This window comes from Anomaloglossus baeobatrachus, chromosome 10 (genome assembly GCF_048569485.1).
Source record: "Anomaloglossus baeobatrachus isolate aAnoBae1 chromosome 10, aAnoBae1.hap1, whole genome shotgun sequence".
Classification (NCBI taxonomy): Eukaryota; Metazoa; Chordata; class Amphibia; order Anura; family Aromobatidae; genus Anomaloglossus; species Anomaloglossus baeobatrachus.
In genome coordinates, this window is record NC_134362.1 from 185,736,139 (window position 1) to 185,758,686 (window position 22,548).

At 45.0% G+C, this 22,548-nt stretch overlaps 1 protein-coding gene across 1 annotated transcript in view; it reads right to left on the reverse strand.

Moving 5' to 3' along the window:
• The window catches only part of ANKRD11 (ankyrin repeat domain containing 11), a 240,009-nt gene that overhangs the window by 9,866 nt on the left and 207,595 nt on the right, over positions 1–22,548 (reverse strand). Inside the window, exons 5-9 of the mRNA XM_075325946.1 lie at positions 12,901–13,071; positions 10,188–10,388; positions 9,730–9,872; positions 9,043–9,190; positions 1,404–8,401 (exon numbers count right to left, since the gene is read on the reverse strand). Of these exons, the coding sequence (XP_075182061.1) occupies positions 1,404–8,401; positions 9,043–9,190; positions 9,730–9,872; positions 10,188–10,388; positions 12,901–13,071 (7,661 nt within the window). The remainder of the gene's footprint in view (positions 1–1,403; positions 8,402–9,042; positions 9,191–9,729; positions 9,873–10,187; positions 10,389–12,900; positions 13,072–22,548) is intronic.

The following is a 22,548-nucleotide window of genomic DNA, read 5'->3' on the forward strand; positions in this document are numbered from 1 at the left end:
GTATAGTAAAACTTTAGTTGTGATGCCTGAGGTTGGTACGAGTTTGTAGACACCAAACATAGGTTTACTTTTATCTGGGGGAGTTAAAAAAAAAATAAAAAAATAAAAATAAAATAAATTCAGAATTTTGTCCAAAAAAAAAAAAATAAAAAAAGTGGCGCACCTTTTGCTAGATTTTTTGTGACCCGCAGCATTCATTTTTCGTGATTTGGGGCTCAATGTTGGCTTCTTTTTTGCATCTTGAGCTGGCGTTTTTCATGGTGCCATTTTTTGCGCAGGTGTTATGATTGCCCGTTTTTGCCTTTTGAACAAATTTTGCGACGACAAAAAAAACCAAAAAAAAGTATTTTTTGGCTTTGGAATTTTTTGGCCCCTATGCCGCTTACTGATCAGATTAATTTAATATTTTGATAGATCGGGCGTTTCTGACAGCGATACCAAATGTCTATTTTTTATTGGTTCATTTTCAATGTGGCGAATGGGGGGGGCGTGGGGGGTAATTATTTGAACTTTTAGGTTTTATTTTTTTTTTATTCTTTTTTAATTTTACTAGCCTCCCTAGGAGACTATAAGGATCAGCAGTCTGATCAATGGCTCATTTCTGTTGATCAAAGCTACACAGCTCTGATCAGCAGAAATGCAGTGTTCCTGTTGTAGCTGGCCCTCTGTTGGCTATAACGGAACTACGTCATGATAGTGACAGGAGCCATCACATGACACCGTCGCTACCATGGCAGCTATTTGCTCCCTGTGATCGTGGCATGGGGCCTCTGATGGTAATGGGGAAAGGCACGATCCACACCGGCCATTCAAATTGCGGTCACATTTTGACAGCACAATCTAATCGGTTAACAGGCACGGGTGGATCACACATCCACCTGTGCCTGATAGCCACACATGTCTGATGTTCAAAAATCAGCAGACATGTGCAGGGATCATTGCCGGCTAACAGCAGCAGCCGGCAGCGATTACACCAACATGATTTAAACTTACCGGTACGTCCTTGGTCGTGAAGGGGTTAAGTGTCCCAGCACATAATTCTTCCCAGTAATTTATTTATATGAAAAATCAAAATTCCCTACAAAATTCTCAAATATGTTACACGCAGGTTATGCCGTGGATTTGTCGCAGACTTCAGTGCCCCAAAGGACATGCTGCGAATCAGATTGTGCACATTACTTGCTTCAAGGGTGGAAGGGGAAACAACTTTTCAAATAGCCTTAATATAAGAAGGTATGGCCACGGTCATTGGATTACTAAGAAAACATGACTGACTGCAGGATCAAACTGCACAAAGTCAGAAGTTTTGTGTTTTTTTTTTTTTTAAACCAAAACTACTTGCAAAGTTGCTTTATTATGTAAGGGGGGTGTTCATTAGCTTTGTTTTGGTAGCAACAACTCACCACTGGAATGTGAAGCTTGCTGAGTGGTTTGCCATCCAGTAAGTAGGAGCCAGTGTAGGTGACATATTCAGCGTAGCACTGCGGGGCTTGAGGAGTTATGTAGCACAAGATTTTCCTCTTCTCTTCAATCTTCTTTCTAATTTGCAAATATTCAAAGTAAGGGTTGGACCGGTCGCTGTGATACGGCTCAATGTCATCCAACTTTATGGCGTCCACTATGGCAGCCAGAGTCTGTTGTATCATTTCCCGAGTCTGCTGACTGGTGTTGCTGATTATTTGCTGCTGGAGCTGGTTAGGTTTCTGCAGCTTTTTCTTTCGCGGGTGTTGAGTCTCTTCCTCCTCGCTGACTTTACTTTTGCCACGGGTGGTGGGTGCCGTGATCACCTGCTGCTCTCTCTCTACAGGTGCGGAATTCTGTTTATTCTGATTGGCAAGCATCTGAGCCCTGTTTCGGGTCATACGTAGAGGTGGCTCTTCCACTTTAGGCGGCTTTGGAATATCAATTGTAGTTTTTGGCGTCTGTTCTGGGACATCTGTGCTGGGGCTTATTTGAGGGGTCTCTGCTTGGACGAGCGGTTCACTACTAGCTTTTTCTATTGGTGCACTCTCATCCGCCTTATCAGACACAAGGTTCTCCGGCAACACCTGAACACTGGTTTCTAAAATGTTTAGGCTTGCCTGAACTTTTGCATCAATTTTTTCCAGAGATTCCAGCTGTACAAATGGAAGAGGGAAAGATGCTGGGTCGAACATTGGCTTTGGAGTTTGGGATACTTTTGGGTCACACATTGGCTTTGGAGGCTCGGATACTTTTGGGTCGAACATTGTCTTTGGAGGCGGGGATACTTTTGGGTCAAATATTTGCTTTGGAGGGCGGGAAACTTCTGGAGCTACCAAAGTAGATTCTTCAATGGCGTCAGCAGACTTTTCCTCTGGCATATCAGGTGGTGATTCAACTGCTTCCACTGTACAGGGTTGTTCTTCTGGACTTGCTGGTCTTGGAAGATCTATTTCATCAGGATGCATTTCTGTTGTGCTCTCAACAGGGTCATCAGAAGGAGCAGGTGGACTTTCAGCAGTGATGTTCAACTGTTCACAGGCGTCTACATCATTTTCATCTTTGACTGGAAGAGGAAGCTCCGGTAACGAGAAGGATCCAAATTCCAAGTCATCAACTACTGATGAAAACGGATTAGACCATGGCTCCGGCTCTTCTTGACCGTCCGGGTGGATTTCACTGGGCTGTACAAAATTTTCTTTGACGGATGTTAAGGTGTCTCCAATAGGGTCAATGTTAACTTGAGGCTCTGCTGGTAGAGATTGGGGTTCCTCTGGATGACTTTTGCAATCATCAAAGAAAGCAGGGAGAGATGTAGGAGACATGTATGAGCCTTGGTCTTCAGGTTGAGGTGTAACTTCCTCTGCTTCATCTTCCTCTTTCAGCTCCTCAGGAGCAGCTTCAGACATTGGATATGAAACAGGAGAGACTGGGTAGGGAGAATCTGATGATGAAATGAAAGGAACTGAAGCGGGAAGAATTTTGTCTGATGGGCAAAAATGCTTTGGCGACTCTGCAAATCTTTGCGGCGACTTCACCAGCTCGGGTCTCATTGGCCAACTTCCGTGTTCCTCTGAATTACTACACATTACACCCTGAGCGATAACAGACTCCGGATTACTATTTGCTGGACTCACCCAACCTAGATGCTGTTCAGAAATGGGAGAATCAAAGGTATTTTCTTCAATGGGAGGAAGAAAGCCAGACTCCGGTGGTGGTGGGATAAAAGCAGGTTCGGGAGGTAGAAAGGAGGGCTCTGAATGGGAGGCATGAAAGCCAGATTCACGAGGCAAGTAAGCGCTCTCGGAAGGGGCAAAATTGGATGTCGCATGGATCACAAAATTTTGTTCTGCTGGCATAAAGGATGGCTCTGGGGGCATAAAATCTGACTCCTGAGGTAGAAAGCCTGGCTGCTGAGAAATATATGCAGGGTCATGGTGCAAATAATCTGACTCTTGTGGTATGAAGTCTGGTTCAGATGTATAGCTATTACTGTCTGGGATAAAATTATTCTCAGTTTCTAAAAAGCCAGACTCCTGCTGAATGAAGTTAGACTCCGGTGGTGAAAAGCTTGGTTCTTTAGGAAGAATGGATTCAGTAGCTTGTTGTGCTTCTGCAGAATCACACTGTAAGCCAAGGTCTGGTGGAACAGCACTTTCGGTAGAAGGCTCTAGCAAGTCATCTCTTTCTGAAGGCGAGGATTTTGCTTGTACACCAGAGTAGACACGGTCAGGAGATGGAGCAATACTTGCAATATCACCGGGTGGAAAAGTAACATCATCAGGCGGGTAGCCCGGTGAGTAATAACCGGGAGACAAACATGGAAATTTCTCTGCAGGCACAAGAGGTTGAACCTTATCTTCTATCATAATCTGCATGGGTGAACTGAAGCTAGAAGATGCAGGGACACTCTGTTGTCTGAAAAATTTCATCTCTGAAGCAGGGAACTCCTCTTCAGGAACTCTTCTTACATCAACAGAGACTGAACGGCTTCGGTTTATGGAGGAAGATAATTTAGTTGGCGTTTGGTTTGGAGTTTCTGACGTTCCAGTAGTCGAATACCGATCAAAAAAAGTTGGGGAGCAGGCATTCATGGACATAGCAGACACAGGCAAGGTATGTTGACTATCGGAACAGTCAAACATTAGCTCTGGGTAGTCCTCTGTACTACATGATGGAGTTCTAGGGGTCTGCATGACCTCTTCATAGCTCGGACAGGAGATTACAGATGTAGGTGTTGGGACACCAGTTGGCCTGTTCTGATCCGGTCGTGGGGAAGCTGTGAGCACTTCCTTCATTTGGGGGCCATTTAGCCAGTCTTTAGAGTCATTCCCAATAACAGCTTGAGCTTTATTTTCAGGGGGAGGTATAATTAAAGGTGGTAAATCTTTATTTTTCTTTTCTTTCTGAACGGCATCTGGCACAGATGTTTTCTTGGTACTTAAATCCAAGCTCCGCTTGCGCATTTCTTCGGCTTTCTTCTCTTTCAGCTTTGGATCCCCAGATCGGTGCCTCATCTTTTCCATTTGTTTCATCCTCTCCTTATGCTTTTTGTGCCTCTCTTCTATTTCAAGATCTTTTTGGCTCAGCATCCTTTCGAAGCTGGTCATCATAAGGTCTCCATCACCCAACAGTTTTTCCCTTGGTCTGGTGTCTTTTTTGTTGGACTCTTTAATAGGCAACACTTTCTCATTTCCGTTACTGATTTTTACACCGTCTGTTTTGTCCTTCTCTGAGTTTTCTTTCGATCTGTCTTTCAGACGGTTTTCACTAAACTTCCCCAAGTCATCTTTGGATCTCTCTTTCGCGTTTATTTGAGGTGGCTCTTTATCTCTTGCGTTTTTTAATTCGTCCCTGTGATGCTTGAAGAATGCCTCTAATTGTTTGTCTCGGTGTTTTTCATCTTTATTCTTCTCCCGATGTTTATCTTTCTTTTTCTTCTCTTTCACAGCTGATGTGTTCACGCCATAAACTTTCTCCTTTTCGGACTTCTTTACGAGTTCTCTTTCAGAATCGTGCTTCTCTTTTTCTGAGAACATATAATCTGTACTTCGGTCCAATTCCTCTTCAGTCTCAGTCTTGACGCTGAACACCGGAAAAGACTCAGCGTCTCCTGCAGGAGTTTCTCGCTCGTACTGCATCGACTCGCGCCTGCTGTAAGAATCCTTAACATCCTCTGTTCGCTCAGATTTTTTCTCCGACTTTTCTTTCCGAACTTTATCTTTCTCGTGGCTTTTCTTGGAGGATGACGAAGAGTGTCTATTTCTCTCCTTTTCTTTAAGTTTCTCTGCTAAGCAAGGCACAGGCACCGAATCCTTGTATTTTTCTTCTACTATATCCATGTTGGTTATTACAGGAGTCTCAAACATGTTACTTGGATCTTGGCCCCGGTCTGTAAAACTGTCAGAAGAAATTTCACTAATTTTATCATTCGAGTCATCGTTGAGAGCTTCTTCCTCCAATTTCTCTAGCATACTTTTTTCAGATTCGCCCTTTGAGAACTTCTTGTCCTTAAAATGATCGGCTTTCTCTTTGTGTTTGGTCTTTATTTTCTCTTCTGGAGGATGCTTCTTGTCCTTTTTGTCAGTGGCTTTTATCTTACAGTTCTTATCTTGGTTGGAGTCTAGGGACACCCTATCCTTACGGTATTTGTCAAGAGAATCCTTGTCCTTCTTGTCTTTGTGTTTTTCTCCGAGCTTCTCTTTTTTCTCTTTTCCGGATTCTCCTTGACCCTTTTCCTTTTTCCGCTCCTTCTGTTCTTTGTCTTTCTGTTTCTCCCCAGAATGCTGCTTGTCACTGGAGTATTTTCTGTGTTTTTCAGACTGAGACGTATCTTTGTCTTGTAGGGTGGTCTCCCTCTCGTGATAGCTGTGCAAGTCATTGTAGGCTTCGGTGATTTTGAAGTTCTGGACAAACCTTTGCTCTTCCTCTTCACTTTCGTCCGTAAAAATATCAGAGATGCTATACCAGTTTTTCCCCTTTACTTTCTTTTCATCCTTCTTGTCACTAAAGTCCTTTTCGATACAGGAGGAGGTTTTATCTTTTTTCTCGGTTTTCTGATCAGAGAAAGCTTTTCTGTCTTTGTGCACATCTTTGTGTTTTTCTTTTGAATCTTTCTTATCTCGAGACATTTTATCAGCTTCCTTTTCCCTCTGACTTCTCTCAACTGATTTATCTGTCTTCTCTCGCTCGGCATCTTTAGATTTTTCTCGATGTTTCTCAGATTTTGGTTTCTCCTTTTTTTCCGAGGGGTCTCTCTTCTCTTTACCAGAATGATGCCGCTCTCGCGTCTCAGAATTTTTGGGGAAAGTGTCTAGGTCAGACTTCTCTTTAAAAAAGGTTTCTGATCCGTAGTCATTCAGGTCTTCCTTGTAAGACTCTTCTTGTTTAACTTTGGAATCTCTTCGATCCTTGCACAGCAAAGAATCTCTTCTTATGGAATCTCCATCTTTCCGGCTTTTTGTGCACTCTACCGAGTCCCTCCGTTTCTTCTCTTTCTCGGCCGTGTAGGAAGGGGTGTTTTTGTGAGAGTCCATTTGGTCTTTCTTTTTGTCAGAAGCCTTGTCTGAAGAGTCTCGATCCTTCCTTTTAGGGGCTACCTCCTTCTCTGGTTTATCTCCGTAGTCCCTCTTGTCTTTACTCTTAGACTCTTTATCCTTGGCTTCTTCCTTAATAGACTCCACTACAAGTTTTGGGATTGTATCGTTTTTACTCTCTCTAAAATCTGTGAAGGACGAGTCCCAACTATCTTCTGCCTTAAAATCAAAAGAAGAATCTGAGGACATTTCAGACATCCATAAACCTTGGTCATCGGAAGTACTATACTTTGCTTCCTCGTTGTCTAAAAAATTACTTTTGTTGTTAAACTCTTCGAAAGCCGCTTCCTCCTTGTGAGATTTTTCCTTTTTCACCTTCTCCTCTTTGAAGATCTTTTCCCTCTCGTTTTTAGAAGGTTTCTCGTCTTTCGTTTCAGCTTTCTTTTCAGATTTCGAAGATTTATCTTTTACTTTTTTCTTCTTTTCATCTTTGTGTGTCTTAGGTTTGTCATCTTTGGGAGATTTCTCCTTGACCGTTTTTTCTCGGTCCGTTTTACTAGCGCGGTCTCTGTCCTCTTTGAATGTTTTCCCATCTTTAGACTCCCTTGTCTTTTTCGATGACTTGTCCTCTTTGGCAACTTTGCCCCCCTCATCTCTAAACGACCAGTCCTTTTCTTCGGATTTAACCTTGGGGAGGGATTTGTCATCTTTCCTGAGGTGATCATGATCGTGTTTTAATACTTTTAATTTTTCGGGAACATCAACCTCTAGGCTTAGAGACTTTTCCGATTTCTGTTTGGAGTCGTCATAGTCGAAAGAAAAGCTTTTAAGGATCTTTACCTCCTGGCTGTTCTGATTTGGAAGTTTTTCTTTGTTTTTGTGTTTATGTTTTGTTTTATGTTTTTTCACTACTTTACCTTCTTTGTCTAACTTGGGGATCGCACCTTCAACATGAAGATGGAAAGAGTTCTTTTCGTATATGCTATTATGAGCGTTACTTTTCTTTTTGTGCTCGTGTTTCTTTCTAACCTGTTTCACAGACTCCAAGCTGGAATCTTCTGAGGAGTAATCGTAATCGCTAGTCAACCGCGTCCTTGTGGAATCTGACAATGAGCTAACATCTGACCAGGTGGGAGAAGATACGGTTTTCCAATTGTCTGTCCTCCAATGCTTGGAGTGCTGGTCTGGGATATTAGCATTGTGCTTCTGTGATGCTAAACTCCCTTGAGAAGATGCAGAAGATGCAGATAAAGAGCTAAACAAAGAAGTCTCCTTCAAAGCTAAGGCAGAGTCTTTCACACAGTTCGAGTTGTCTAAGGAAAGCATATCATTCTCCACATCGCTCTCCAAGTTTTCACTTTCGCTCTCAGAACAAAAAATGTTATTTTTCTTCCCAAACTTTACTTCTTTGTTTTTTGACTCCTTCTTCCGCTTCTTTTTCACTTTACTCTTTTCTTTATGCTTGGACACAGGTTGCTCCCTGGTTTTATTGCTCGGTAGAACGGTGTGAGCTGACAACCGGAGCTTTTCAGCAGCCCCTAAGGAGACAGAGTTTTCCTCCTCATCCGATGTGTCGGACAAGATACGGCGAGCAGCTTTCTTTGGTGCAGTCGTATTTTTAGAGTAAGTTTTTACTTCCATTTTAGGAATAGAAATTAAACTGTTCGCCTTAGTCTCTTTACGGAAGTCTTTTTTCAACAGATGCTTGTCGTCCACGGGAGGTACGCGGTCTTCCTCGTCATCTTCGTCGAACTCGTACTCGTCCTTCACTGGCGTGCTTTTAGGGGGGTCCTGATGATGTTTGCCCTTGTGTTTCGAGCCCTTTTCAAACTCTGAGTCCGTGTTATTGCCATCAACCGAGCTGGAAGGTGCAAATGAAGGTGCATCCTCCTCTTCTGAGCTTTCTGTTTGAAACAAAGAAAAGAAAGCTATGAGTACCAATTTAGAAAGAAAAACAAGAGAAATGTGCAATAAATATAAAACTAAATAAAATACAGTAAAAAAAAAACAAAAAAAAAACCCCAACAATTTGTTATTGTTTTTAGAATATATTAATACTATTGATAATATAAATATATTGTATTATAGTCAATACTTATTTTAATGATTTTTTTTCTTATTTTTTTATTACATCTTATATTAATACTTGATATTTCTTGACTAAGAAAAAAAATAAAAATATATAATAAAAATAGATTTTTTATTTTATTATATTATAACCTAAGATGTTAATAAATATCAATAAAAATAAATTACTATTGATTTGATAAAATTGGGGGTTTTATTTGTATTAAATATTTTTATTAATAGTTGATAGTGGTTTTATATTATTTTAGTAATATTTTTTATTAAATATAGTATTAAAAAATAAAAATATCAAAATAATGATAAACTAAAATTTATTTTATTTTTTCTAATCAGAAATGTCAGTATTTATATAGGAAGCCTACATTAAAAACATACAGCAAAAAAAAAAAAAAAAAAAAAAAAAACCATTACAGAAAGTCAAATAAATACATTGCTACTACATTTAATTTACACTCACCAGTTGAGCTTTCTTCGCTGGAGGTGTAGGTTCCCTTGCCGAGGAGAAGATTAACCATTGTTGGAGAATTAGCGACTTTTAAAGGGGTCTCTCCCTTTCGGTTACTTTGATGAGGATTGCCTCCATACCGCAACAGCAGTTTCACAACCTGAAGAATAAAATAAAATTAGAAAAAATAATAAAAAAAAAATAAATAAATAAAAAAAATAGATTTCTCCTTCATTTTTGGCCTTTAATATGTAGGGCGAGAAAAGGTTGTGATAGCATATCAGCTAAATGGACGCCTATAACAGATGCCATACAAAATGTCATCTGTCATTCAGGACTTTCCATGTAAAAGAATATAATATATTGTATATGTTTTCTACAAAACTTTGCAGGATGGGAACATGTAAAGAATATCTTGGTCATGCCGCGATTTGTGGTACGTGGCCTGCATCTCACCGGTATAAGTCCAACTAAAAGACCACTGGTGCCATCTGTGGATGTGTAAAACTAAAACATCCCTGGTGTAGATGCTAAATGAAAGGTAAAAACAATGTAAACAGAGCCTTAAAGTAATGTATGTTAAAATAAGGGAATGAATATCGCAGCTCAGAAATATGGTTTAAAAGGACGGAAGGTCTCTCTCTACCCAGGGATTGATGTGACCCAACATCTAGAATGCTCAGGTGTAAGTGCACTCACCTTGAAGTGACCATTATTAGACGCATCATGGAGGGGGGTGTCATCATCCAACCCTTTGGTGTTGACCTCGGCTCCGGCAGCCAGCAACTGTTTAGCAACATCGTAGTAACCTCTGTTACATGCCTCGTGCAAGGCCGTCCATCCTGCCAAAGAGGAAAACATGAGTTGAAACGAATAAAATCAGACAAAAAAGGTGTTTGTATAGAGCAAGAGGGTCCTCAATATTCCACATGCACGCTATTGTAAGACTACAACCCCAGCAAGTATCTCTGCATAGTTTAAGCACTAAAAAGACATTTCCAAATGGAAGTGGTTTGCAAATTAATGCAAAGTCTTGCTGCACTACAAATCTCAGCAATAATGGACCTAAACCATCAGTGTTATAACTCTTTCCTACTGGCAAATGCACAAAAGAAATACATGGCTTGTGTCTGAGCCGCTTCCATGTTGTTAGTTACCTGCAAAGTCTTTAACGTTGACGTCGGCTCCCTCATTGATGAGCTCTTTGATACGCCGCGCATCGCCTCTTATGGCCGCCCGGTGTAAACGAGTCTCGCCCCGCTCATTCCGCTTGTTCACTTTGTCTTTGGTTTTGGAGGCGGAGTTGGGAGTCCCTTTCTGACCGACAGACTGAGAAGGATGCTTTGGTGTGGTGTCAACTGAGAAAGAAAAATAATGACATATCAAATTAATCATCTTTATATTTTAAGTCAGTGTTCAAGGTCTCGTATTAGGACAATTTTCAGGGGGTTTCCCTGCTCTAGAAAGGGATTGATTGTATCTATCTATATCTATAATATAGATTAGTCACTGATCATCTGACCATTTAACATCCCCCCCCTCCCCACCAAAGATTGGGAATGATTAGGCGGCAATACTAGTTTAAACGTGGTCTCCTGCCATTCTCTTTGAAGGAGGGGGGTGGGGGGGGCACCAAAAGATTGACAGCTTGGATCTGAGACATGGCTGCGACAACAGCCCAATCTGAGCTTCCTAAAGCTGCAAACAAAGGCAACATTGCATCTCTGTAGCATTGGAGAGCAGCATGGATGCCAGTCCGATTCCACCCATCTGTCCAGCGTCTTGTAACTTCTTGCCTAGGAGACAGGCCGCCTCATCGAACTGCAAAAGTGGATGGTAAACTAGGCAAGCAGCGGTAAAGCAATAAAACTAAATACCTCAGTTCTTGAGAATAGAAAAGGCAAGGTTGGCGTCAAATACACCCCCACCGCCCCAATTCAGGGAAACCCGACGTCAACCCCCCTCACCTCTCCAGGCAAAGCCGGCATCAACCCCCCCTCACCTCAAAGCCGGTCTCATAGCCTCCCCCTTCTAGGTAAAGCCGGCATCAATCCCCCAGTCAAAGCCGGCGTCCGCACACCAACCCCCTCCTCCAGGCAAAGTTGGAGTCAAACACCCCCCCCTCCCCCAGTTAGGTAAAGCCGGCATCAAATCCCACCATCCGGTCAGGCAAAGCCGTCGTCAACCCACCCCTCCCCCACCCCGGTTAGGCAAAGCCGTCATCAATCTCCCCTTCAAAGCCGGCGTCAATCCCTTTTATTTTTTCCCTCTTCACAGCTCTAGACACAGCTTGCAAAAAATATAATAAAACACAGTATAATAAAATATTAATACAATGGAGAGGCCACAGAACTTTTGTTCAGTTATGTGAGGACGTCCCAGTAGTAGTTGATATAGTGTCTTATTGAACTGCCCTCCCAGAGAAAAAAAAATAAAAATTAAGAAAAAAATAAAAAACCAAGCACACAGACATCAGTAGACCACCTCATCTACCTACAAAGTGAATCTTCTGGATGTGAGTGATGCAGCTTGATCACAGTAAACCCCGGCTTAATGGTCTAATAATCGGCAAACTGATTTCTATTGATTTTTTTTTATTCCCGGTATTTAAGATGCAATTTGAACCAATTTTCCTGAAATGACTTGCAATCTCAATATCCACCACAAGAGGGGGCGCATGCATCAAATACAAAAGGTGGATGCAGGTGGCTTAAAAGCACAGAGAACAAAAGTGAGGGGGGGGCTGAAAAGCCAGGAATACAGAGAATAATTGTTGGATATAATATTAATACGTGAGAAAAAGAAATGGTTTCTAAACAAGAGCAGTGCAAAGACATGGTGTGACATTAGACTGCAGGATTGTGCATGTCTGGGCGACAACGCTGAAATCCAAGCTTCGCTGCCACCGGATTTCTGCAAGGAGATAAAAGGCCTCGGCTCTCCGATCAGAGAATACAGATGCCATTACACAGTGCTGGTGGTGGGGTAGGGGGCAGCTGTGGGGGAGGAGTTCTCATATGGCGGCTTTGGGCTTTTACCTGAACAGCCCACACACTGAGAAAAAAAAAAAAATACATATTCTATCTATAGCGTATCTTTCGGTTTATAAGAAGCACTTTTCCTCCCAAAAATTTAGGAGGAACATGAGGGGTGTGTCTTAAAATCCGAATATAGACTACCGGTGGGGCTGTCTGTGCGGACAGCCGGGTGCGTGCGGGAGACCGGGGTGTCTGTGGCTACGTGTGGGTGGCTGGCTGCCCCTCTGTCCCGGATGCCAGCCGCTTCTCTGTGCGGGTGGGTGGGCAGACTGCTGGTTGCCACCCTGTGCGTGTGGCTGGTGTCCCAGTGTGTCCGTGGTCCCGGCTTCAAATGATGGCGCCAGGAGTCAGTGCGTGCGCAGATTGAACCCTTGGATGAGAGCTCCATCTGTGCATGCACCGCTCCAGGCACCATCACTTGAACCAGAACCGTGGACACACTGCGACATACCACACTGGCGTGCTCCGCCACTGAGCTGTCACTACTGACCCGCCGCTGCCACCACTGACCGCCGTTGGCAGCACAACCTCTGCCTCCTGTGACCCACTTCACCACTGCTACCCACTCTGGTAAGACAAAACCGGAGGATAAGACGGACCCCCTTTTTTAACTCAATATTTGGGGTGCGTTACGGTATAGTTACATATATAATACCGTAACGCACCCCAAATATTGAGTTATATATATATATATATATATATGTATAAAATTTGGAACATTTTGAGGCATTTGTAGTCTCTTTAAGCCATAGAAAATTCCCCTCCCTCCACATCCAGCTTATATGCTTAATCCCTGGATGAGCGGCACCTACAGCCCCGTCCCAACCATTACCTGGGCTGTTGGCAGACTCCTCCGCTGTCATCTGCATAAGCAAAGCAACCTGCTGCCGCTCTGATAACGGGTATCCGGCTCGAATTCCCGATAACCCAATACCGAATGGTAAACTAGACTTCCGGTTGGCGGGCTCTTTCTTGATTCTTTTCTTTTCCGGGCCCTGCTTTTCTGTAGACGATAAAGAAAAAAATCCTCAACAATAAAGTCTATATTTGCATTTATTTTTTTTAAATAACACATTACAATAAAACCTTCAGGAGCTGCTTGTCCTACACAAATGTATCAGACACCTACAGAAGGCTTCAAAGAATCCGTTAATTATTTTTACAGGGTAAAATGAGGCATCGGTGCTAAAACCAGCGGGTATTGTAGTTCTGAAGATTATTCACAGATTGTAAGTGACCAGCAGAGCCGAGTATAGCTCTGGAATAGTCCAACATATATAGTTTGGGGTACATAATATTTGCTATATGGATGCTGCCGAAGACTAAACCCTTGCACCTATCTTTCATGGGGTGCAGGGCCCTCGCCTTGATCTGTGCGCTGCACGTGCAACCATGGACAAAGTTCTACTCTTTACTGAAACTGTTGTATTTTAATATGGAGGCACGTTTAACCCAACAGTCCCCGCAGCACAATGGTTTAGTAATTTAGCGACCGGATCCCTTTTAGTATATACAGGTCAACGGAGAAATTGATCACCAATGTTATAGTACCTAGGGCAGAGTCCAGACAGCAAATCCAAACCTTATTGTTTAAATGGCACAACTCAGACTTTACTAGTTCTAAAGCAAATTAGACAACAAACACCAGGATGCAAATGTAAGAACGCCCTTATCCTCCCACCAAACAATCCTCTATGAAAGCAGCCCTGTAAACAAAAAAACCCCTACTAAAACAGGTTCCTATTCCTGCAGCTTTAAAGCCGTTTCATGTCAGCGGTGACGACTCATTGGAATTAAAATCCTGGGAACATGAGAACCCTGAGAAGAAGATACCTTAACCCTTCGGTGCCGCCGCTGTCCTTCAGGTACACAAAGTAAAAAGATATCAATGACATCATCCGGGCGCACGTTACCGGTGAATATGGCAACCGCCCGACCCCAACAACATCCATGATACCTTTAGGGATATACAGCAGCAAGTTTTACACCGACGTGGGGCTACTACATTGTAGAATCAAAAATATCCCGTTTCCTCTGAATAGATATTGCTGTATTATTAAACATTATAAAAAGAAATAAAAGGGAAGAGGTGATTTTGATAAGATTCCAACATCCCCTTTAAAAGTGCCATTTCTGTGCATACGGGCAGCAGCAGTCGGGGGCTCCTCGGCGTGTACACACCTTCCTATGTACATTTCTGGAGTGTGCAGGATGTGGCTCAGGGGCCGGCTTCCTGACAGCGCCGGTGCGCAATACTAGAAATGTGACTACACTAAACTCAGACCGGGTTTACAGTAAGAGCGACCACGTGCTCAACCACGTTTACGGCCACAGAGTAGAGGCATAGATCCGTGCCACTCACCGAATGACATATTTTACTTTCCCATGTGCTGCCTTTAAAACCAAAAGACTCCATACCCTCACAATCACCTATTGACCCAATCACACAGACCACCAGAGGGGACAGCTACTTGCACCCCTGTAATTTCACCTGCCGTCACTTCTCATCTTTATTGTATGCACAAGCCTTGAAATGCAGACAAGCAGCAGATCCGCGGGCTTCCTTTAAGAAGGATGCCATGTAGGCACATTCCCTGAGCGTGGTAATGCCGCCATGTATCACCTCCATAGTGCAGCAGGGGAGAAAATCTACCCTTGCGTTTTTCATTTCCTCCTATTATGTCTTGTGTTACGCAACATCTATCAAACGCATTCAGGGGAAATGTTTTGCAGAGTTTTTATTAATAGGAGGTTGCGCAATCCAAACAGACGGAAAGCTGAAGAGGCCGAGCGCAGCATGGATAGAGTTTCACTCCAGTCAGGAGGCGATCTGCTGAGTAAACTGCTCGTGCCACGTTCAAAACATCCCAGCTTTTATTATTTCCTGGTTCCCGGTCTAAGGGGTGTAATTACATCCACGTGGTCAAAAGCTGCATTACAAAAAAATTATATATACACACCACGCTGTGGGGGATTGGGGGGGGGGGGGGGGGGGAAGTGTCACAAATCGAATAGGACACTATCCCAGCCTTTTCAAATGCTGCGATCTTTATCGATTGCAGCATTTATGAGGTTAAAAGGCAGGCCAGGGCTGGTGCGGGTCTCTGCCATCACTGAAGCTATGCTCCTAGCAGCGATCACAGTCATAATAAAAAAAAATTATAAATTATATATAATATATTAAAAAAAATGTCCATGTTCGGTGTTCTGGTGCTGTTCGTTAATAAAGTTTGTTGAAATCAACAGGCCTTATTTCATGCAAAAAGATGCTTCTACGCTACTGTGACAAAGATACAGTGGAACCTTGGATAACGAGAACAATCCGTTCTGGGACTGTCCTTGATAACCAAGTTACTCGTTCAGCAAAGAAAGATTTCCCATATGAAATCATTGCAATGCAGACGATTCCTTCCACAACTTGTTAAATGTCCCATCCTGGTCCCCTATTCTATCATCACACACACACACACACACACACACACACACACACTATGCTCAACTTACCTTCCGTTCCATCGCCGGTCTCCTGGGACTTGCTGTTCGCTGGTATGGGGTGTGTATCTGGTAACCATCACGACGAGGGCGGAACTTCCACACCCAGAGCGCTGGCGTCAAAGGCAGGAGCCGCTTACCTCTGATAGGCCAGCGCGCTGCCTTTGAAAAGCAGCTGACTGGAAGTGCCTGCCTCGTCGCGATGCTTGCCGAATGCCGATACACATCCTATACCAGCGAACTACAGGACCCAGGAGGCCGGCGATGGAACGGAAGGTACACATATTATGCTCACCTTACCTTCCGTTCCATCGCCGGCCTCATGGTTCTTGTAGTTCGCCGTGAGGATTCCTCCCTCGTCACGATGTACCGGCGAACAAGAACCATGAGGCCGGTGATGGAACGGAAGATAAGGTGAGCATATGTGTGTGCGTGCGAGTGTGTGTGTGTGTGTGTGTGTTTTGTGCGTGCTTGTGTGTTTGTGTGGACTGCAAGTGCGGGTTACAGCGCGGTGGATGTACGGAACCGGAAAGTGTGTGCGGTGAGTATTTCGCTCGTACAGCAAAGCTTTCTCGTAAACAGCGTTACAAATTTACAGTAAGCTTTGCTCGTTAGGCAAAATACTCGCTAACTGGGTTACTCGTTAAGCGAGGTTCCACTGTATATGTACGGTAATAAAAACAAACCCCCCCCCCCAAAGAAAAAAACAAAAAAAAACAAAACAAAAACCCTGACATGGGCTCCCGCCTATTTTTAAAAACCAGAGCAGGTAAAATAGGCAGCTACAGGCTGCAACCCCAAGTTGGTTGTTTAACTTTGGCTGGTTATCAAAAATAGAGGGGATCCCCCATCTCCATATCCATATTTTTTTGCCGGGCAAACACCCCCATTTAGCTTCATTTTGCAGCCCCCTACCTTTTACTACAACCATTTTATAGCACAGAAGTTTGGATCTCCATTGACTTATATGGAGTTTGGGGTCCAGTCCAGGTCTCCAACTGAACTTTTAACTAAAGTCCAGCCGAACTTCCATGGGTCTGCTCATCTCTGCTGAGGAATAAAGCCGCCCAAAATCATTTATACCGCAAGATAAACAGCATAAAAAATAAAGCCAATTATTCAACTGCTGACTGTTTATTCTGCCTCCCAGACATCGCAGTATAGTGCACTTCACATTTATCCTGCGCTCTACGCTGATCGCTTACACCAGAAATTAAAACATAACTATATTAAAAACGTGATTCAGACAAAATTCCCAGCACAAAATTCCCAGTAATGAGGCAGAGGGAGTCACTTCGGTCTGGCAGTGTTTATCTTATTACGTGCCTTTTCAGACGTGCACAAGAGCGTGGTCTTCAAAAGTTTTTGTACACCTTTGAAAAGACTGACACCGCTGAACAGAGTCCGAACAGAGTCCGGAGTAACTCTGCTGCCTCATTAGTGAATGGATCCATCAGGGGGTTTCACATGAATCAATTCTAATCGGAGATGTCGATGGAAACCCAGGTGTAAGTGCTCAGCGTAGAGCACAAGATAAATGTGAACTCATCCAAAATATTCTGTACCTTAAACTACCACTTATAGTGTCCCCACTCAGGTCTGTCATATAACGGAAATATAGGGGGCTTCCATGGTACTAGAAGCACAAAGGGCTCTGGAAAAACGCAATATTTTTTTCTTCACCGCCCAGTAGTATAACATTTGGCATACCTATGGTGTTCGTATACTCCCTGCACCCCTAGATGAAATTGTTGAGGGGTGCAGCTGTTCTGGCACCTCAGTGCTCTCCCAGTGTGACATGGTACCCTCAAACCATTCCAAATAAATGTGAACTCCAATATGGCGCGCCTTCCCTTCTGCACTTTGCCACAAAAGTAGTTGTCGACCCCAGGTGAGATACTCGGGAGAAATTGGACAACTCTGAACCCTTCTAACTTCCTAACAATGTCTTGCCCTATATTTTACACTCTCCCTATGAGACGTTAATTGGGGCTATTAATACAGGTCCCAATGAATAGTAAACATACAGGCTCTGTTCTCAGAGGGATAAGTCGCATATAAATCTAAAGAAGAATCTGGGTGGGAAGACCTGAGCCGCTAGGGATCGGTCATATTTCAGAGCTAAGGTCACACAATCTCTGTACCAGATTTATAAGACTTGCAATCGGTCTCTGGTCTTTCTCCCTGAAAATATTTTTCACGTATCCTCTGCAGTATTTATAGATGAAGGACACATTATTGCTGGACAGGTATTAACGTGTTATATCATTGAAGCTCTGTACCTGAAAGCCACCAAAGGAACTACAGTAAAAAAAGCAGAGCAGCCGCGGTGTCACAGAAAGAACAAGCTAAAATGAATATATCAACTAGGACATAATCAGAGAAACCTTCAATTAAAGCAAAAAATGTCTGCAGAACAATGCTAATTTTTCCTTTTTCTGCCCCTGCGTCCCCATTAGATCACCATATCCCATCTCCTAAGTTATAAGGGGAACACAGGAAGGATTGGAATCGCATACAGTCAAAATAAAAATCTATTGTGCATTGGGATCCATGAAATGCCCCTACAAGGCTGAAGCACCAGAGGCCACAAGAACGGTCATGGGCATGTCAGGCCTCAATCTGTGAAATCTGCACTGGTATTTCCACTCTTTGCACTGATCGAAATGGGAACACAAATTAACGTGATGAAGGGCCAAATCACAGGGACACCAATGAGCACGTCCGATCTCATTGCTTTTCTGAGGAGGTCTTCCATTTTCAAACAATACGGTCGTATGCTGTGCTATTTTTTTTCTCTACCATTTATGACCGAATCCTGTGTCGGGACGCATCTAACAGAGCTACTGACATGAACCAGAGCCTTAAGATGCAAGTATGAGTCTCTGCACAAAGTGACTCAACAGTATTGGTTAAATTGACTCTGTTAGGGCTGCTCCAGACGTCCATGCAATTCACACAGCGCAAGGCCCCCCCCACACACAGCGCAAGGCCCCCCCCACACACAGCGCAAGGCCCCCCCCACACACAGCGCAAGGCCCCCCCACACACAGCGCAAGGCCCCCCCACACACAGCGCAAGGCCCCCCCCACACACAGCGCAAGGCCCCCCCCACACACAGCGCAAGGCCCCCCCCACACACAGCGCAAGGCCCCCCCCACACACAGCGCAAGGCTCCCCCCACACACAGCGCAAGGCCCCCCCCACACACAGCGCAAGGCCCCCCCCACACACAGCGCAAGGCCCCCCCCACACACAGCGCAAGGCCCCCCCACACACAGCGCAAGGCCCCCCCCACACACAGCGCAAGGCCCCCCCCACACACAGCGCAAGGCCCCCCCCACACACAGCGCAAGGCCCCCCCACACACAGCGCAAGGCCCCCCCACACACAGCGCAAGGCCCCCCCACACACAGCGCAAGGCCCCCCCACACACAGCGCAAAGCCCCCCCCACACACAGCGCAAGGCCCCCCCACACACAGCGCAAGGCCCCCCCACACACAGCGCAAGGCCCCCCACACACAGCGCAAGGCCCCCCCACACACAGCGCAAGGCCCCCCCACACACAGCGCAAGGCCCCCCACACACAGCGCAAGGCCCCCCCACACACAGCGCAAGGCCCCCCCACACACAGCGCAAGGCCCCCCACACACAGCGCAAGGCCCCCCACACACAGCGCAAAGCCCCCCCCACACACAGCGCAAAGCCCCCCCACACACAGCGCAAGGCCCCCCCCCACACACAGCGCAAGGCCCCCCCACACACAGCGCAAGGCCCCCCCACACACAGCGCAAGGCCCCCCCACACACAGCGCAAGGCCCCCCCACACACAGCGCAAGGCCCCCCCACACACAGCGCAAGGCCCCCCCACACACAGCGCAAGGCCCCCCCACACACAGCGCAAGGCCCCCCCACACACAGCGCAAGGCCCCCCCACACACAGCGCAAGGCCCCCCCACACACAGCGCAAGGCCCCCCCACACACAGCGCAAGGCCCCCCCACACACAGCGCAAGGCCCCCCCACACACAGCGCAAGGCCCCCCCACACACAGCGCAAGGCCCCCCACACACAGCGCAAGGCCCCCCACAGCAAGTCTACCATTCTATGATTTGCGGACCACCTGTGAGCAGGTAGTTGGACCAGATAGAGTTGGAAGGAACCTCCAGGGTTAACAATCTATAAATTTGAGGACCATACAGCCTCAGACATATACAGAACGGACACGCCTAGGCCGGCAGATTTGCCACCAGTCCTTGGAACAACTTGCACGGATGTCTGAAACTGCCTGTAGGGTTACTCACGGTCGTCTATACCATCTTGTTAATTTAACATTAAACTACCAGGGGAGAGATAAAAGGGAGCAGAGTGCAGAAGGTTTAGGCAGTTTATCACCATAACGCGCATCACTTTGCATGGGAGCTGAAAACAAAAAACGGTTTGAAATGACAAAGACTTAAACAATTGCAACTAAATTTTGCCAGGTACAATGTCATATGACCTCATACCTCTCCTCCCTCTTTGACCAGCGACAATCTGGCTTCCGACCTCATCACTACTGAAACTGCCCTAACCAAAGTCACTAACGACCTACTAATCGCCAAAGCCAAGCGACACTACTCTGTCGTCCTCCTCCTGGACCTGTCCTCTGCCTTTGACACAGTAGACCACTACCTCTTACTACAGATTCTCTCATCTCTGGGCATCACAGACTTGGCCCTATCTTGGGTCTCCTCATACCTAACCGACCGAACTTTCAGCATCTCCCATTCTCACACCACTTCCTCATCTCGCCTTTATCTGTCGGTGTCCCCCAAGGCTCAGTTCTTGGACCCCTGCTGTTCTCCATCTACACCTTCGGCCTGGGACAGCTCATAGAGTCCCACGGCTTCCAGTATCATCTCTATGCCGATGACACAGATCTACCTCTCTGAACCGGACATTACCTAACAACCAAAAATCCACAATGTGTCTGCTATTTCATCCTTCTTCGCTGCACGATTCCTAAAGCTTAACATGGACTAAACAGAATTCATTGTCTTTCCTCCTCACTCATCTCCTCCAACAAGCCTTTCCATCAAACTTGATGGCTGCTCACTCTCCCCAGTCTCACAAGCTCGTTGCCTTGGAGTAACCCTCGACTCTGCTCTATCCTTCAAGCCACACATCCAAGCCCTCTTCACCTCATGCCGATTACAACTCAAAAATATCTCCCGGATCCGTGCTTTCCTTAACCAAGAATCAGCAAAAACATTAGTGCATGCCCCCATCATCTCCCGCCTCGACTACTGCAACCTCCTGCTCTCTGGCCTCCCTTCCAACACTCTTGCACCCCTCTAATCTATCCTAAACTCTGCGGCCCGCTTAATCCACCTCTCCCCTCGCTATTCCCCAGCCTCGCCACTCTGCCAATCCCTTCACTGGCTTCCCATCGCCCAACGACTCCAGTTCAAAACATTAACCAAGACATACAAAGCAATCCACAACCTGTCTCCTCCCTACATCTGTGACCTAGTCTCCCGGTACCTACCTGCACGCAACCTCAGATCCTCACAAGATCTCCTTCTCTACTCCTCTCATCTCCTCTTCCCACAATCGCGTACAAGATTTCTCCCGTGCCTCCCCCATACTCTGGAACGCTCTACCTCAGCACATCAGACTCTCACCTACCGTGGAAAGCTTCAAGAGGAACCTGAAAAACCCATCTCGTCCAACAAGCCTACAACCTACAATAGCCCTCAGTCCAGTACACCACTGCGCAACCAGCTCTGTCCTCACCTATTGTACCATCACCCATTCCCTGTAGACTGAGCCCTCGCGGGCAGGGTCCGCTCTCCTCCTGTAGACTAAGCCCTCGTGGGCAGGGTCCTCTCTCCTCCTATACCAGTCTGTTTTGTATTGTTAATGATTGTTGTACGTTTACCCTCTTTCACTTGTAAAGCACCAATAAATGGCGCTATAATAATACATTTTCTTAGATTTTAGCAACTCAACAAATGACCCCAAATTAGATATTAAAAAGGGAAAGTTCACATTTCTTAGAAATAGTCTGTCTTGTGTCTCCAGATTGACCTCTATCCTGGTAGAGCAGACCACAATGCCTTTATCAGAAGATAGCAGCTCTATATGCACAAAAAACTAAACCAACTGAAAGCTTACAAAAAAAATAAATAAAAAATATTTCAGATCTAAATATTTGATGGCTTAAGAAGGAGAATTTAATACTACATTGTAAGGAACTAGAGTACAAGAAGCAGAAAAAAAACAAAAACTATCCATCTGTCAACTCCCAAGAAGTTATCAATGGTAACGTTATCCCTCACAAATATCTGCCAGCTGTCCATAACAGCCGGACTACCAGAGGTTCTCCAGTCTTCATCTGCGGAGGGGGAAGGATGAGCCATCACATAAAACTTTACAATTCAACCTTACCCTGAATATTGGGTTACCCCAAAGTATTAGATAAACAGTAGAACAAGTGGGTTAATAAAGCTATAAATAGTTTTTCTCAAGACCACCCGATGCAATGGGAATCACGCGTGCATTATGTAGATGAACTAAGGGGGGTGGAAACGATGAAACAGATCTGGACTCTCAGACTTATGACAAAAAAACAAAAAAAAACAAACGCAGCTGTCATCAAGTAGTTTATGGGTCACAACCTCAAGAAGTATCAAAGTACAAGAAATAGTAGGTAAAGAATGTTTCGATACTGTATATGTGAAACACTTAGGCCCTGTGCCCACGGGAGCTTGCTTCTGCGGATTTTGTTGCGGAAAACCTGCGGATTTATCTGGATTTTCCAGATAAATCCGCAGGTTTCAACAAGTACAGACACTCCCCATGTTATCCTATGGGACATGGGGCGTGTCTGTGTCCACGTTGCGGAATGTGTGGCTGCGGAATATGCTGCGGATGTCCCGCAGCCGCACATAACTGCATGTCAATTATTCCTGCGGAATTACTGCCGGAAATCCCGGCCCTCCAC